The sequence below is a fragment of the Schistocerca piceifrons genome, chromosome 4, assembly GCF_021461385.2.
Source record: "Schistocerca piceifrons isolate TAMUIC-IGC-003096 chromosome 4, iqSchPice1.1, whole genome shotgun sequence".
NCBI classification, from domain to species: Eukaryota; Metazoa; Arthropoda; class Insecta; order Orthoptera; family Acrididae; genus Schistocerca; species Schistocerca piceifrons.
The window spans coordinates 234349428-234367517 of NC_060141.1; the positions used below are offsets into that span (position 1 = coordinate 234349428).

Below are 18090 nucleotides of genomic sequence, written 5' to 3' on the forward strand. Positions count from 1 at the left end.
ATGTAGTCAGCACAGTCACCATTTATCTTCAATTAGACGATGTGTAAAGAGCTTCAGTCTCATATTTCTACTAATCCCTCGCTGTACAAAAAGCCACTCTGCCCATATTAACGTGAAACTTTAAAAACAAGACTAATCGACTGATCCTGACAGCCAGAGCACGTTCCAAAACCGGTTACGTCTACATGAGGGCGAAAATCGATTGCAGAATTGGAAAAACCAGCAACCAGAAGCGGATCTCCAGAATCTTCGATTGCGGAATTGGAAAACCTGCAACTGGAAGCGGATTTCCAGAATCGATTTTGAACTGCTTACATGACAACCAAGAAGAGATATTTCTAGGTGTTCAGATAGATAGTAAACTGTTGTGGAAAGCCCACGTTTAGGATCTTGTTCAATGACTTCATGCTGCCTTTTTTACTATTCGAACGGTATCTGAAGTAAGTGATCGTTCGACACGAAAAGTAGTCTACTTTGCTTATTTTCATTCGCTTATGTCGTATGGTATTATGTTTTGGGGTAACTCTTCCCATTCTAAAAGGATATTATTGGCCCAGAAACCGGCTGTTCGGGCAAGGAGTGGAGCAAGTTCGCAAATCTCTAGTCGACCACTGTTCACTAGTCTGGGTATTTTGACATTAACCTCTCAATATAATTCTTTACTGTCGTTTCTTGTTAACAATAGCAGCTAATTCCCAAGAATTAGCAGCTTTCACTCAGTTAAAACTCGGCAGAAATCCAATGTGCATTTGGATCGGACTTCCTTAACTCTTGCGCAGAAAGGTGTGCAGTATACTGCTGCATCCATTTTCAATAAGCTACCACAATAATTCAAAAATCTTAGCAGTAATCCGCGCTCTTTCAAATCGAAGGTAAATAGTTTCCTCATGGGTCGCTCATTCGATTCTGTTAAGGGGTTCCTTGAAACATTAAGATTATTCTTATGTTATATTGTTGATTGCGTTTACTTAAACTTAATAAAATTTGTGGTATAATCCCTTAACCTGTTGTTATACTAATTGATTTATGACACCCTGGGGATAATCTATCCCCATCCTCCTCCCCCATACGCTTTGTACATCTCCGTTATCACACCCCTATGATTACTACGACAGTGTAGTGGTAGTCGAGTCATTGACAGCACAGTGTTTTTTGAGAAATACACAGCATTTTTTTTCAAACGGAGCATACCTCAATAATACAAATCCAACAGTATTACACAGATTGCAATGCACTATGCATTGAATCATTTAGATTAGTGCAACGCCCTGACACCTCCACGTAGCATAGTTCAGAGCTACTGCAAGAGTAGGGGGCTGGGAGTGGGGAAGGTTCATGACTTAAACACAGCATTGATCGCCCATGTGCTGTCCATAGTACACCGATCCTGATACTTTATTCAATCTCGAGCAGAGTACATCCACATGGGTAGTATGCACATGTGTAGCTGTAGTTACTTATTTAGAAGTAAACACAGTAGTTACAGGCGTGTCTAACTATCGTATATCAAGAGTCAATTAACGAACAAGTACAAGTCAAGCCAAATCAATATCAATGTGTCTCCCAGCAACAGCGGTCGTGTTAGTACGTCTTACACCTCGATCTGAATTGTAGTGTTACTGTCCGTAAGTGACATACCGGCAGGATTTGTGCTCACTCGCCTCTTACATTTTCACTTCTTAGTGAGTGGATCACACCCCCTCCTAAAAATACATGCAAATGGATTTTAGTCTGACATATTGTTTTGCTTTAGCTCACCGAATTATCAATTCTCAGTATTTGTAATGCTTCCTTCGAGATCCCAGTAAATAAATCCAAACCCAACATATGCATCCTACTTCAACTCGCTCGAGATGCTTACTGCTAGACATTTTATTGCAGGTAATACTTCTGCTGACAGTGTAGTACAGTATTTCTAGCCATATTGATGTGCAATAGTTTTAGTTACGTTCAGGTCAACTGCCAACTCCACCACATAAATCTTTCCACCTTCTACGAGACAACTCCACCATCTACAAACAGCCCCAATTTAAAACCAATATACTCCCAGCGGTTACACAGGGCACAGTGGATGGTACATCGCACCAGTGTTACCCATTACCCATCTGGCCGAATCTCACATGCTGATGGAGTAAAAAATTGCCTGAATAGCTCCATACATAGCTTAATCAACCACTATGTTTCTGGGAGAAACATGACGTCTTCTCCAGAGATTTTTTTCCGTCACATATTCAACTGATGTATGGCAACATATACGATCATAGTAGCTTCCACATGATGCCTTTGCTCCACATATCAGTCATGTAACACGAACAGATATGGGCTCGCAAGTAGGAGTAGGAATTTGACTGGAGACATATTGCTGCTTACATTAAATGTAGTCCTATCCTTTCCTCGTGTGATGTTTGTCAGAGACCTGCTTTAGCAACAGTAATATCATTTTTGACGAAGGAAATGATGCACCTTTCATGATTTTTTAAGACACGTTCAGAAGGATAAAGCACTATCGTAAAAATGGGTTCTTCTCTTGTTTTTTCCTACATCAGCTACACTTAGCTCTGCTCTTATTATGGTACCTTTGTTTACGCTGTGATCTTAACAGCTCCTGACCTGTGTTGAACAATTGTGGTTTTTTTAAGTGTCGAAGCATGGAATTGACATACAATACCACCAGTCTGTCAACGTACGCAGTCCTCCATGGGGTAAAAAAATTAAAAAAAAAACCAAGAGACACCGGTCGTATAACAGCAGAGTACTAGTGTTAAGTCTTGTGCTATAGAGTTCATATGATCCGGTAAGAATTGCTTTGCGACATGTACATTCCGTAAGCTAGTAGTGACTAGATTCTGTACTGGGGGATATATTGTAGTGAGAAAAAGGAAATAAGAGTGCTGCCTATGTCCATGCAGCATGTTACTTTATTATGAAGTATTACGCAGCAGATGTAAATGGAATTGGCAGTTGAAGGTGCTTGGTTTCTTAACATATGCACTGCATGCTGGGTGGAGGGATTACGTCATACTTCAGTAGCTTAATAGGGGGAAATCTATGCTCTCTAGAGACATTGCACCATATTCCATAGCCAGAAGCACGGTTTATATTAGGAGAAACCGGTAGGGATGCAGCAGGGATATAAAAATCCATATAAAGCAGAACTGCCTGACGTTGAAATAGACCATCAACTTGTACTACAGCAATGGCCTTCTGTAGATGGCTACCAGCTTATGGATTTGAATAATCAAAATGGGTATGTGTGACTACATAACATTTGAGAGAAACGTTTATATCTTCATCCGCTGAAAAGAATCTGGTGTTTAAAGTTTGATTTATAACTACGTAAATGGACTTTTCGAGTTTTATCCCGTCTAAATGATAGCAATATGGGAGAACATTTCAGAAATCAGTATGGGGTATATATGGAGCAGAAGACTGTAGTTTTAATCGAACATTTGTTAGATTCGGGAAGGAGTGCCCTACATAGCATCACTGTACTTCAATAGCCGTGACAGCCGTGTGGGACCCATGTTAAATGCATCCGATTCCAATGCACAATAGAATTACTGGGTATTTCATTCTTCCTAGGCAAATTACACTTTAGAAATTAGAATGGAATCTAGATACATGCATATGACATGGAAGACTCTAATTTTAATGAGACGTTTGTTAATGGCGTGAGAGAGTACCATGCACAGCATTACCATACTTAAGTAGCACTGAGAGACATTTGGAGATTTACTAGTGCACATTAATAGGACTATAAATACTGTACACTGTCATTACAAGTGTTCCTGACGTAAAATATCTAGCAGTAAACATCTGGAGTGAGCTGAAGTAGAATGTATATGTTGGGTTTGGATTTTTTTGCTTGAAGCTTAAGGGAATCATTCCAGATACTGAGAACTGACAATTCGGTGATCTAAAGCAGAGGAATATGTCAGACTTAAGTCCATTTGCATAGATTTTTAAGAGGTGAGTGATCCACCCACTAAGAAGTAAAAATGTAGGAGGCGAGTGAGCGCAAATCCTGCTGGTATGTCCCCTAGAGACAGTGACACTACAATTCAGGACGAGGTGTAAGAGATACTAAGATAGTTGCTATTGCTGGGAGAAACATTGACATTGATTTGATCTAGAGTTGGATAAGCATGTAAGTACTGGGTTTGCTTCCACCTACCACTATGCATATGCGTACTACCCATGTGGACATACTCTCCTCTAGCTGGAATATTGTATAATAATCGGCCTACTACCGAAAAACGAGCGGGCATAAAAATTATCAGTGCTGTGATTGAGTCCCAAATGTTTCTTCCCTATCGCTGCTCTTGCAGTAGCTCTGAATTACGCATGGAGGTGTTAAGATGTTGCACCAATGTAAATGATTCAATGAGTAGTCTATCTGAACCTCTGTGATACTGTCACATTCGTATTATTGACGAATGTTCCATTTGAAAAAAGGATTCTGAGCGTAGTAATCATAGGAATTCGATAAAAGAGATTAGCACATATACACAGGGACATTTACACACAGTCATCATTCGATATCGATGAACTGTTAGTGCTTCTGAATTTCTTTGTGCAGTCCACGTATGCTTTGCATCACTGTGAATTTCCTTCTGTACCTTAGTGTGCTATTTTTCTCGTTGTGACAACTCTCTGTCTAGTCAGGGACAGCTGTACGATAAGACAGCCTTCTAAGTACTGGTATAGTGCTGTCAGAATGTGATGAGATTTCAAGAGAATTAGCATGGGTCTGTGACTTGCTGGGAGACATCTTTTACTCCTCGAAATCGCGTGGATTCGAATGCTGTACATCGAAGACTGGAAGATTTGTGAGAATATGGCAGGTAAGCGATACTCTGACGGAGAGGGAGTTGAGAAGTGAGCCCTAGACCGTTTCCTCTAACTGTGGGCAAATGTATTACAACCTCGAACATACACTAGCAAAGTGATTTGCAACCACTGACATCATGTCAAACCCACCAAAAAAAATGCCTTGTTTATAATTGTCACCACACTCGCAACTGTAAGAATCCCCACACCTATTGTCACTGTAAAGGTCCACTTCCTTAAACATTGTCCCAACCTCGCCTCCCGCAACACATTCAATGATATGCACCCTACCTACTTCACCAAGTGCAAGGTTAAATCCCCATCTATCAAATCAGAATGAACAGTACCCATCCGTCCTACTGATCACGCTGTCCATTCCAGTAATTCACTTGGCGTCGCTCCCACCTCTGAGCACATCATCAATTTCATCACATTTTCTTCCAGTGGCCGCATGCTCTACAACAAATTTCTCTTGCTGCCCACACTGTTTCCCACCTCAACACCAACGCCACCTACTCCTGAAATCAAGTCCACTTCATTTTCAAACCTCTCAACACCCTTGTTTAAACCTCTCCACCACCTCACCCACACGACCCGCTCCCTAAGCTCCCATCCATCGCGTGACAGCATCCGCTCCATGCCCACGAGCAAGCCCCTTTTCACGCACACCATCTCCCAACACCATGCAAATGCCTCCGTTCTTAATGAAACATTCATGCAACCATATTATGCCACCCGAATTTCTCCCTATATCCTCCATCATACAGAAAATCCCTTTCTCCTCGCCAGACCAGTTGCATTCAGGCACAATAAAAACATTCCTGCTTGGCCACAACACTTACTCAGTAATCCCACCGAACACTTTATCCTTAGCCACTTCTAGTTTACAGACTTTCTACAGGCTGACATTGTCGCCATCCAGAGCTCACTCATTCTGGAAGCAACACCATGCCAGATGTTGTCCTCGCACCTCCCAACCTCCTTGCACGCCTCAGTGCAGAAGTCCTCGACCTAATTTGAAGTGACCACCTACCTGTCCTTACCATATCCTACACTCTGTCCTCATGCAACCCATCCCCAGCTCCATCTGAAAATGGACCACGATACTTCTGTGCCAATTGGATAGCCTACCAGGAATCCATAGAAACACTGTTAGGAAGGCACCCCCTAACCTTCCCGCAACCTGATGATATAACCCATGCCACAGCCTTCCTGCAGCAGACCTTGTGAGACGCCATTTCGCTCATATCCCTACTAAAGCCGTATATCATCATCACACTACTCTCCCACAACAAGCTGTACTCCTTGTCCATGAATCTCGCCGCTTGTATCGCTTCTTCCTCCAGACTCATGAGTGGGATATATTCACACACCACTGGCAACTACAGTGACACACTAGCAATTTACGTAGCATCACAAAACACTGACGCTGGCGCTAGGCATGCACCAGACTCGATGCTACACTCTTAGTTAACTCTTCCGAGTACTGGAAAGCATTCCAATGACTTGCTGGTACCTGATCCTTCACAACAACCTTCCCTTATCTGACGACCTAAGCACATACAATCGATTTTTACTCTATCTCTCCGACATTTTCTCCATCCCTGACAATCCTCACTCTGCTACTTCCAATTGCCTATTGTCCATGAACACACAGATATCACAGTCCCACCCCTAGCTCCCAGCTTGAACAACATAACAGACACAGAATTAAACACTGCAGTCACAGTACAGGACATAAAACAAGCACTTCACAGAAAACGCAACACATATCCTACCGCCATATCACCTTTTTCATCACCCTTGCAACCATGCATACCACTATCCACAGGCTACTATCCCGACCTGTGGAAAACCTCCATAATCCTTCTACTTCTCAAACTAAACAACCTTCCCATCCCTAATACCTCTTCATACTGCCCCATCTGCTTCACCTCAGTGTTTAGCAAGGCTTTTGAGTCCATCCTCTCTTGACACATCCACCACCATCTGTACCAACATTACCTGCTTCCTATTACACAGTGTGGCTTCCATTCCTCCTCCTCTGCTGATGATCAACTCCTGAACCCATGTCCTATCCCAACAGCACAACAACTGTAAATCCGCCATCTTTGTCTCCCTTGACCTAGCGGAAGTATACAACCATGTATGGCATTCCAGTATGACTATGTATGGCACTCTCAAGTCTCCTTTTTGAACTCTAGACTTATGCATGTCCCATCAACTATGTATTATTGCATCGCCTATCCCATGCCCTTATTGACAACACCAGTTCATTACCCCACTGCAGAAGTGCCCTAAGGTTCCATTATTTCACCCCCTCCTTTATGCCTTATACTCTGCTGAACAAACCACCTCTTTCAGAATATTGATTACACCACTTTCTTCGCCCTCTGTCCTACACTCCAGAAATCCCAATAATCCTTCCAAATCCTCCAAACTCACTTAACCTCCTGGTGTATCCAACAGCTCCTCAAGATTAACCTTCCAAAACCAGAGCAATAATTACAGGATGCACTACTTGCATCTTCTGTCTCTATGACTTCTACCTTACTATCTATGACCATCTCCTCCTGCTAACTAACACACTAAAATACCTTGGACTAACCTATGACTGGCAACTAACTTGAAAAACTCACCTGCTAAGAATTCAACGGAAAGCCCATAGCAAACTAAAACTACTATCTGGACTAATATGGGGACTACTACACCCCTCCACTGTCCTTCACATGTAGATATCCCTAATCTGTCCATCCTTTGCTACACTAATGATGCACAGATAACTGTCGCTACCAAGTTCTATGAGACCCTCCAGATCCTCAAACACCATGTACACTGCCACACTTTCCATATCTGTTTACCTTCCCCCACAAGAATCCTCTACCAACTCAACACGTTCCTGCCTCCCCTCACTCAAATTGAAGACCTCTGAACAATCTACACTGTCTGCAAACTCGACAGGTTATCCTATCGTTTCTCTTCTACTTTCCTATCCTCATTTGCAACCCTCTCTGCCAACACTTCACTTACACACCCTCCACCTATTCTCCCAAAGAAACTTCAAGCATTTCCCCCTCTCAGATTATGAATTCCGGCCCAACATTTATCCATCCTGCTGGGCTATAGATCCATCCCACCCAATCCACCTTATTATGGCCTCCTCTCTCTCCCCTTCTCATATATCCTTACTCCCACTTTTCCCTATGCCTTCTTTCCACACCACCATTTTCCCAACAACTACTAATGTCACCAATTCCTCCTTTGCTACAACCCCTCTTCTGTCCCACTGCCACTATACAGCAGTCCTCCATCCTGATCTGAATCCTATAGAATACCTTTGGGATGTTTTGGAACGCCGACTTCGTGCCAGACATCACCGACCGACATCTATACCTCTCCTCAGTGCAGCACTCCGTGAAGAATGGGCTGCCATTCCCCGAGAAACCTTCCAGCATCTTATTGAACGTATGCCTACGAGAGTGGAAGCTGTCATCAAGGCTAAGGGTAGGCCAACACCATATTGAATTCTAGCATAACTTATGTCATGTTCAACCAGGTGTCCGGATACTTGTGATCACATAGTCTACAACGCTTTTTTCCATCAATGAAAAATACCCATTACAATTACCCGTATCACCTTCCGCTCGAGAACTGGAGTCGAGGAAGTAATGGACCACTGAATGATGTGCCCCTTACGTACAGTGAAGCAACAAGAGTAAATAGGTATCTTACACCGATTACCGTCTTCCACTGGTTCACTCTATATGTGTAGAGTTTTATTGATTGTCAGTTGAACAGTATATTTGATGAAATTCTTTTCCCCGGCATCCCACACGTGTTATTTAATCAAAGTTAATTAACAGAGAGAAGTTCATTCAGTGGAAAATAACGACACTACTATTTAAGTTTACTATTACTACTATTAAATGTACTATTACTATTATTTAAATTTAGCTTGTGTATCCCCATGTGTTATACTGGGTGCAAATAATTATAGGGCTATATCACTGACGTCATTCTATTGCTGAACTATAGAACATGTTTTATGTTCATGCATTTTGAGTACTTCTTAGAACTAAAATCGTCTCCGTAGAAATCAGCATGGAGTATGTAAGCAGAGGTCTTGCGGAACTCAGCTCGCTTTGTTCGTCCGAGAGATCAAGGCAGGCGTAGCCATCGGTGCCCAGCTTGATGCCATGCCACGTTCCTTCAGTTCAGGAAGGCTTAGAGTGCAGCTGCGCACTGTCGTTCAGTGTACAAATTACGAGTTTACTCAGTGTCGGACCAGACTTGTGACTCGGTTCAGGACTACCTGGCGGACAAAGCGGAACACGTTGTTCTTAGCAGGACGATATTGACAAGGTAATTTCGAGAGTACCAAAAGCGAGAGTTGTGTAACCCTTACTGCTTATATTAATGATGTAGTGGATAACGTCGGAGATCCCATGCGGCTGTTCATGGACACTGCCTTTGTCTGCAGGAAGGTTGCAAGGGAGACTTGAAGGGAGAAAATGCATGATTTATGCAGGGGCAGGGTGGGCGGAACAGTAGGTGAAACTGTTCTAAGAATGCTCAAACGCCCTAAACTTTTTACCAGCTCAGATACAGGAATTATCATGGAGGTGGAGATTCACATGGTTTCACTTAAAGTCAAACGTGTATAAAGAGTCGGAAATTTGGGTCTCAGACTGTCCTAGATGAGTACAGAAATGAATGAGAGCAAGGTTACGATAATCAAAGGAGAAAATGAAGGACGAGAATCTCTGCTGGTAAGCGTTAACCAAGGATATTTAACAGACACTGATATAGATTCATTCCAGTGCTATTACGGTTCGACAATTCGGATTTCTTAAAACTTTCTACAGACTAATCTACAGTATGCACTTTACTGGAAAGGTTCAGAGTTTTGGTGTAGGTTTCACAAGGCACTTACCCCAATAAGCTGTGATAATAACCATTAAGCATGCCTTTCCTGAACTAGATGATCCGCTTCGTTTAGTAAAATATTTCCATAGTCTTATGTAAAAACTATATTAAGGCTCCAAACACATAATTTGGAAACGGGTATAAAAAATACTTTTTTCTATAAATAAGTACTCATCCGTGCGTGCACTGCCTCTACGTCAGTATAAGGCAGTAGCCACCAGTGAGACATTTGTGTTTCATGCGGATATTGTGCGTAAACGTGGATAAATGGATGGAAGCGTCAGAGTGGTAAAAAAAGGTAATCGTGTTCGCTCATGCCCATCGCTATACGAAGTATGAAGTTGCTGGATTTGTTAGTGTTTCGTGGCAGACTATTCAAAGCGTCTACAAGCAGTGGTGTAAAACACAGCCACGAAACACGATGCCAGAGTTGTGGTCGGAAAAAGATCGTGACTGAGAGGGGCCGGAGACGCGTTTCACGGCTTCTGAATCAAAATCGCTTCCAAACCCAATACGAATTGTTGCATGGTGTGAATGAAGGTCCATCCCCACCTGTAAGCGAGAGAACATTTCTTCTGAAACTTCATGCAATGAACATTTAGAGGCACATAACTACGACAGCAGCAACGCTCATCCGGCTGGAAGAGCGTGTGGCCGGTTTTCTGAACACTTCCCCAGCCGGTTACACCTCGATTAGCGTGCTAAATCGCCTGACTTTAAACCCATAGAAACTCTGTAGGACATGCTGGAACAGCAGGTAAAACTTGGAATCAGCATCCCAACAATTTGGTAGAAATGCGCTATGAAATCCTCGGTCAGTGGCTTATTCTGGATGCAACGTACTTGCACAACCTTGTAAACTGACTTTCTAACCGAATCCAGGCGTGGTATTACGCAGTATTAAATGATTTGTCTGGAGTGACTAATTTTTTGATAGGTGAGCTTACCAGGAGCTTTGAATGGGATGCTGGACACTGCAGCAGGTTTCACAACTCGAACCTACCCATAAGTTGGCGGAGGATATGTCAGCACCGACGCTAAACTTCAGAGCCATACTTATTCAATATTAGGATCAAGATAGGTCTTACCAAAAATTCTGGATTTAAGAGTTCACAGCTACCGGCCTCTCCATAACTGCTACCGCCCACGCTTTACAGCCAAGCGAGGCTCGGTTTGCTCTGCGATGTTCGAGGTCCATTTTTCGTTGTTAGGAATAGTGTACTGTTATTTGATGAGCTCCAGATGTAGCCCAACGCTATATTTATTCGCTTGAACGATTTCCCCTGACGAATACTTGAACTTCTGCTCTGACCTCTGACCGTCAAGTTGTTCTTGAATAAAACAATAACACCAAGCAACATACCCTACATTTAATAATATGTTCTCTGATTATTACCTACAGTTAAACTAACGAAAAAATTTACTTGTTTCTTTCTTTATGTCTGAATTTTAACCAGTACCATACGATTTACTTAAAAATTAGCAGCGAAATGTTTAAATAATATTGCTGAACTCAATTTTTTTTCTCCTCGTATGCTCCAGCAATATGCACTCATCAGTTTGTGAGGTTTCACACTCAGCTGCCTGACCTTCTAAATAACTCAAAACTGAATCAGTCTTCTTAGAATCTTCCCACTGTTTCGGTAAGAATTCTTAAAAACTCTCAAAAATGCGTCAGGCGAATGTCCCATTCAAACCCATATAAAAAATTCACAGGAAAACAAGATACTATGTATTTCAGTGAAGTTGTGTATATTCATCGCCTTTTTAGTTCTTCCTAGTTCTTACTGAAAATCTCTTTCATACCTTCAGGTTTCCTGTCGAATAAGGTGTAAATACAGACAGTACTACCTTTTCTTGTAGTTTTAGTTCGATCAAACCTCTCTAGTGTTCCCCAATGTTGCAAGGGTCATCGCTAAAACCAAAGAGACTTTGCTGCTGTCCCAAGCAGGTGTTCCTTCCGACGCGACATTTAAATCGCATGAAATCTCAATCTGAAGACCTGTATTATTCCCAAATTCATCGCTGCACGTACACAAAAAAAAAAAAAAAAACAGAAAGACCTGCAATATCTGAGAATTAAATTTTTCCTACTTCCGTTGCAAAGAATACTCGGCAATAAGAACTACGTAGAGATGCGTTTCACTCCCACCACAGTAGGCATAGCAAACGCTGAATGTCGAAACAATCTAGTCTGCTGGCTGAACCCAGAGTCACCACCGTCAGGATGGATATGTTGCCATACACCACGAGGTGCGATTCCTTGACGACAGTTGTAAATGGGCAGAAAAACTTTTTGCCGGTGCTTGGCCCCACTTGCAAAAGCGCGCAATTAACATCTCTGTCCAAAGGTACGGTATGTCAGGTCCACTGAATACGTCCGTGACGTTGCCCTGACAAAATTTCCTTCATAGTGAGCGCACAGTTTTGTGAGCCATTTGGACCGTAAAAACCAACAAATGGAAGGTAGCGAAATTCTGCGGATATGACAAACCACTCTCGCTGCAGGGATTTCTTTGTTTAAACAGACACTGCTTGCCATAAGAATTACAATATCGCGAAACAGGCATGTAAAAAAAGTTAAATTGCCATACTAAGGTATGCAAACGGGTAGTATTACAGCTTTACCACTCTAAGTAGGTAGCAGCAACGAAATATACATTGTATATATAAGGAAAGATTACGCAGCGGGCTTCTCATTCAAAAATCGCATGTATCTGGAATGTAAAAATCCATGAAGCCCGCCCGGTTAGCCACGCGGTCTAACGCGCCGCTTCCCCACCAGGAAGCAACACGTCCCCACTGGGGACCGAACCGCACAATAACCCTGGGTTCAGTGTGGGGCGGCAGTGGGGCGGGTGGACTGCTGTGGCCTGTTGTGGGATTGTGAACCACTGAGGGCTACGGCGCGACGAAGCCTCTCCGTCATTTCTAGGTCCCCGTTCAATACACAATACACACAAACATCCATGGCGGTGAAACGTGGCTGACAATCAGTTTACACAAGAAGAGAAGGTTTAGGCATAGGGTTCTACAGAATAATGATGAAGATTAAACTGGGAGATCGGATAACTGGTGAAGAGATGCTGATTCGAATTCGGAAGAAAAGAAATTTATGACACAATCTGACTATGACAAGTAATTGGTAGGGAGGGCACATCTTGAGACATTAAGGAACGAATTTGGTAATGGAAGGATGCGTGGGGAGTTAGAAGCTGCAGAGGTGGACCAAAGCTTGACAACAGAAAGCAGGTTCAAATGGGTGTAGTCGCTGTAGTTATGGAGAGATGAGGAGATTTGTACAGGTCAGACTATAGTAGAGAGCTGCATCAAACCACCCTTCGGACTGAAAAACACCATAACAACATTCACTGATATTATTAGATGCCATGGCATGTGGCTGAATTTCATCCCTATCCACCCATTCATTTTATTTCAGGTGATTCTTGTTCGGTTAGTAAAATGAGAGATACACTGTCAGGCCTGCTAGACGATTCATCAAGTTTCTCAGTCCTCACGGGACTGGACCCGCTACAGGACACTGGAGCAGTCCCAGTTGGTCAAGGCGACAGACACTTGAAGAACACCTGCGACTCACCCCTCGGGGAACGCGGAAGTTGCTGAGCACCAGGTCGTCCACCAGAACACGCCGCATGTTGATGATCGAGATGGGCCGCAGTCTGTAACAACAACCACAAAGGTTATCAGGTCGTGGCTGACGTCACGGTCGTGCGAGCTGACATCGAGCACAACTACATATTACGCGCACTACCAAGAGGTGCAATTGTGAAAATGTACCGAAGAACGCCGATACAGGACTTTTATATGAGACTAATAGATGGTATCCTGCAACACAGACGTATCTACGTCTCCGCAGATGGTCTGGGTTCCACTGTCTAGATTATACAAGAAGGAACACCTTAATCATATGTGGTCTGGCCGACCCTCATCAAGTGTTCAAATCTATGTGAATTTCTAAGGGACCAAACTGCTGAAGTCATCGCTCCCTAGACTTACACTCTACTTAAACTAACTCATTCTCACCCATGCCTGAGGGAGGACTCTAACATCCGGCGGGAAGGGCCGCGCAATCCGTGATAACGCGCCTCTAACGGCGTGGCCACTCCGCGCGGTTCTTTATCAACATTTACATCAATAACCCGCAAGCGATGCAGGACAATACATATAGATTATAAGTCGATCACACGTCTAACAGAGCAGAGCGCATGCAAACATGGAAAAAAGAGAAAAATAAACTCTAACCCGAAAAAAAACGGCCGCATTGCGTTTCGCAACAAACTGAACTTACAATACTCCAAATACTTCGTAAAGGAATTCATTCGTCAGCGACGACAGGATATCTAGGTGTCCACCTGGATAGATCACTAATGTTCACAAATACACAATGGAAAGGGAGAAGACAACTTATAAAATGAACACGACGCGGCCAAAACCATTTTCTTCCAGCAAACACCTTAATCCAAAGAAGAAATTTTAACTTCAATAATCGACAGGTTAGCCAATAATTTTATGTGTATACGCAGCTAGAGGAACCACCTGTGAAGCTGATGTTAAATGCCTGCGAACGCTGCAGAATTGCTGTCTGAGATGTTCAAATGTTCAAATGAGTGTGAAATCTTATGGGACTTAACTGCTAAGGTCATCAGTCCCTAAGCTTACACACTACTTAAGCTAAATTACCCTAAGGATAAACACACTCACCCATGCCCGAGGGAGGACTCGAACCTCCGCCGGAACCAGTCGGACAGTCCATGACTGCACCGCCTTATACCGCTCGGCTAATCCCGCGCGCGCTGCCTGAGATGGTCACGCCTATCCTCCAAGGTGGACAAGATTGGATGTCACGAGAAGATACTGGCGAGGGGGAGTGAACAATAATACCGAAACACATCGAGAAATGTACGCCTGAATATAGGTGTCAATGCTACCCAAGCCTACAGGTTGCACTGTTGTATTCGACCATGAACGGAACTATACAATATCCTCAATACGTTGCAAGTGTCCGTCGTAGTCGGAACGGCGTTCCCTGTAGTTGTGATTACGTAGATGCTCAGTGCATTCGAACGAGGGCAAATTGTTCGAGCTCGTCCGGAGGGTGCGTGCTTCTGTAACCGAGGTAGCCAACGTGTTTGATGCTTCAAGACGCACCCTATCGAAGATTTACACCTCATATGGGGAAGGCAGAAAAACATTATCCGCTAAGTCACAATGTGGACGAAAGGGTGCGTTCGGCGATAGTGACGGACGGCCACTGAAGAGGATTTTGATGAAACAAAAGAGAACAACTGAAAAATCTCCGAATTTCTCAATCCCTGTCACAACCAAAACGCGAAGGGAGCGCCATAAGCAGGGAACTGTGAGGTGAGCCGGCCAAAATCACGCATCAGTGGCCCGAAGGTGCTTAAAAGGGACACGTGGTGCAGAAGCCATAAAACCTATACTGCTGAGCAATGGGAGGTTCTCGCCCACTTTACGTCCAATGAGTGAAACATGGAGGCGGTTCGGTCATGATCTGGGCAGCCATATCGATGTATTCCATTAGCCCTGTAGTTCCTCTGCAAGGTCACATTATTGTCAAGGATTATGTGATCATTCTAGCTGATCAGTTTCAACCTATGTTGCAAAGTTTGTTCCCAAATAGAGATGGTGTATTCCAAGACTAAGACGGTGGGGCCCTTTCAACATAGTCGAATCGTTCAAGACTAGTTCTGTGAGCACGAGGATGAATTGTCGCATCTCCCCTGGAATCCACAGTAACAAGATCTCAATATTATTGAGCCTTTGTAGTCTGTTTTGGAGGGAGAGGTGCGTTATCGCTATCCACCTCCATCATCAGTATCTGACCTTGAAACAGGGTGTTTCAAAAAGGACATTACAACTTTTAAACTTCTTATACATTTATTAAAAGGAGATACCGAGCTGGATTTAGTGTTATTTTGTATCGAAACACATCAAGATGTTTAATGTGGCTTCCGTTGATTGTCCTGTACACATCCCATTAGCAGCCAATTTTTTCCCAAAGTCACTGTAGCATTGCAGGTGTAAGTTACTCAGTGACGGCGTAAATTCTTGCTCTAAGTTCATTTAGAGAAGCCTGCACAGGAGGTACAAACACGTCAAGTCTGGGGAACATGAGGGCCTTGCAATTGGCGCATCACGGCCAATCCATTGACCTGGAAAGTGGTCACTGAGAAAATCCCGGATGTCAGCCAGATAGTGGGCTGCTGCACTATCTTGCATGAAGTAAACATTTCCTTCTTGGTCATCCTATCGATCTGTTGTATCAAAAATTATTGTTAACTTATCCAGGTACACTATCTAGTTGATGGTTCTCTCACGGAAAAAAGGGGCCGTACACTTTGTTCTTACTCAAAGCACAAAAAATGTTCAGTTTACGGCTATCATGAACATGGTGCAATGTTTGAACTGGATTTTCACTGCCTCAAATCCTACAGTTATGTGTGTTAACCTTTCCATTTAAGAAAAGATGATCTTGCCCAAGAAATGTTCATTCTCACGTAATCGATCTAACATATCCATACAGAAGTTCTTGTGAGCCATTTTATCAGTGTCTTTTATTGCTTGTACGATCGTCAATCTGTACGGTTTAAAATACAAACGGTTTCTCAACACACGCCAAACAGTCGTATGTGGGATTTGCAGTTCGCGATATGCACAGCGGTTCGATTTCGTAGGACTGCTGACAAAACGTTGACTCACTCGCTCAACGACGTCGTCAGATGTGCTTGGACGGCCTGATTATTCCCATGTCATACCGTTTCTACAAACTATTTATGCCACTTATAAATTGCCTACTGGAAGGATCTTTAAGCGTACTTGGTACGGAAATTACGCTGAACTGTTGCCGCCGACTTCGATTCTTCAAACCAAAAATATACAGCTGGCACGCTCGGGTCCAGTGAAGGCAGCCATCTTTAACGAAACTGCAGCTAGCACTCCTTACGGTGCGATTCGGCACTAGCGAACTACGCGAGACAAAACTTGATGTTTTTCCCTGCAAATACACTACAATCACCTCTGTAGGTACTATGAATTAATTTATATGAATTTTCCAAATTGTTAAGTCCTTTTTTAAACACTCTGTATTTTACAGAAAGAATGGTATAAAATAAGATCTGTATTTATTCATTCGGCGAAGCCTGGAAGCTGATTTGAGTGCCTACTGTTTCTCTACACCATATTAGGCATTGTAATATAATGTGTGCTCTGTTTTCCATATTAATCTCGGTCCGCTGCAGTAGACCACAACTCCATGGTATTCAATGATGGACCACATTCGCAGTATTGTTAGCACACTTCGCCAAGTCGCAGATACCAACACAAAATCTTATGACAAATACAGAATCCCTCGATGAATAACCACCAGAAAACTAGCAAGAATCAATCAAGACTAATCACAATCTGACGAACGATGAACCAATCTACATGGTTGACGTAGGATTACTACGTGCAAGATGGGACAGGACGACAAATAAAATAAAAAAGAAAACAGATGGGAGTATTCCACCTAACAGAGTGTGTGACGATCCACTAGTGTACCCATGTCTCCTGTGCAAGATTGGACAATAAAGAGTGCTTAATTTTTACCCTCAAATCTCACACACAACAAGAACAAACCTTCAAAGAGAGACAGTCCTGGGCAACACAATACACGAAAAAAAACCACCCCCGCTTCAAAATTCTCATCCAAAACTTGAGCACTTTCTTTCTGCTATGCTGCGGTGCTTTAAATATACAATGTAGGCAAGAGTCTAAGGGCTTCTCACTCGTCGATCATAATGTAGGTCACACTAAAAATTCCAGGGTGTAGAGGGCAATTCAGGCTCCATTCTCAGTCTGGATGAAAATAATAACTCTTTCTCCAGGTGTATTTGTGTATAAAAATTATGCGCTAACGATTTCAAAGCCAATACGCTTCATAATCAGGGACCTGTTTCTCAAGAATCAGTCATTTACATAACCAACGCATGGAAACAATTAGATGCATTACACATATTTAAAAAAGAACGATAGTACTACAACACGATGTTCAATCTTACACTTACGGTAATTTATACAACGCATGCTTTCTACGATTTATTTTTCGTGCCTCATCACGAAATGCATTAACTTTGATAGCGATGACATATGATATGTACTTCATATCAATAAATTCAACGTATATCATAATTAATAGCTCAAGCTAACATGATTTAAATACACTCCTGGAAATTGAAATAAGAACACCGTGAATTCATTGTCCCAGGAAGGGGAAACTTTATTGACACATTTCTGGGGTCAGATACATCACAT

At 42.8% G+C, this 18090-nt stretch overlaps 1 protein-coding gene across 1 annotated transcript in view; it reads right to left on the reverse strand.

Moving 5' to 3' along the window:
- LOC124796265 (probable cytochrome P450 301a1, mitochondrial) overlaps window positions 1-18090 on the reverse strand; it is a 188255-nt gene that overhangs the window by 36401 nt on the left and 133764 nt on the right. The window contains exon 10 of the mRNA XM_047260376.1: window positions 13355-13436. Within this exon, the coding sequence (XP_047116332.1) occupies window positions 13355-13436 (82 nt within the window). The remainder of the gene's footprint in view (window positions 1-13354; window positions 13437-18090) is intronic.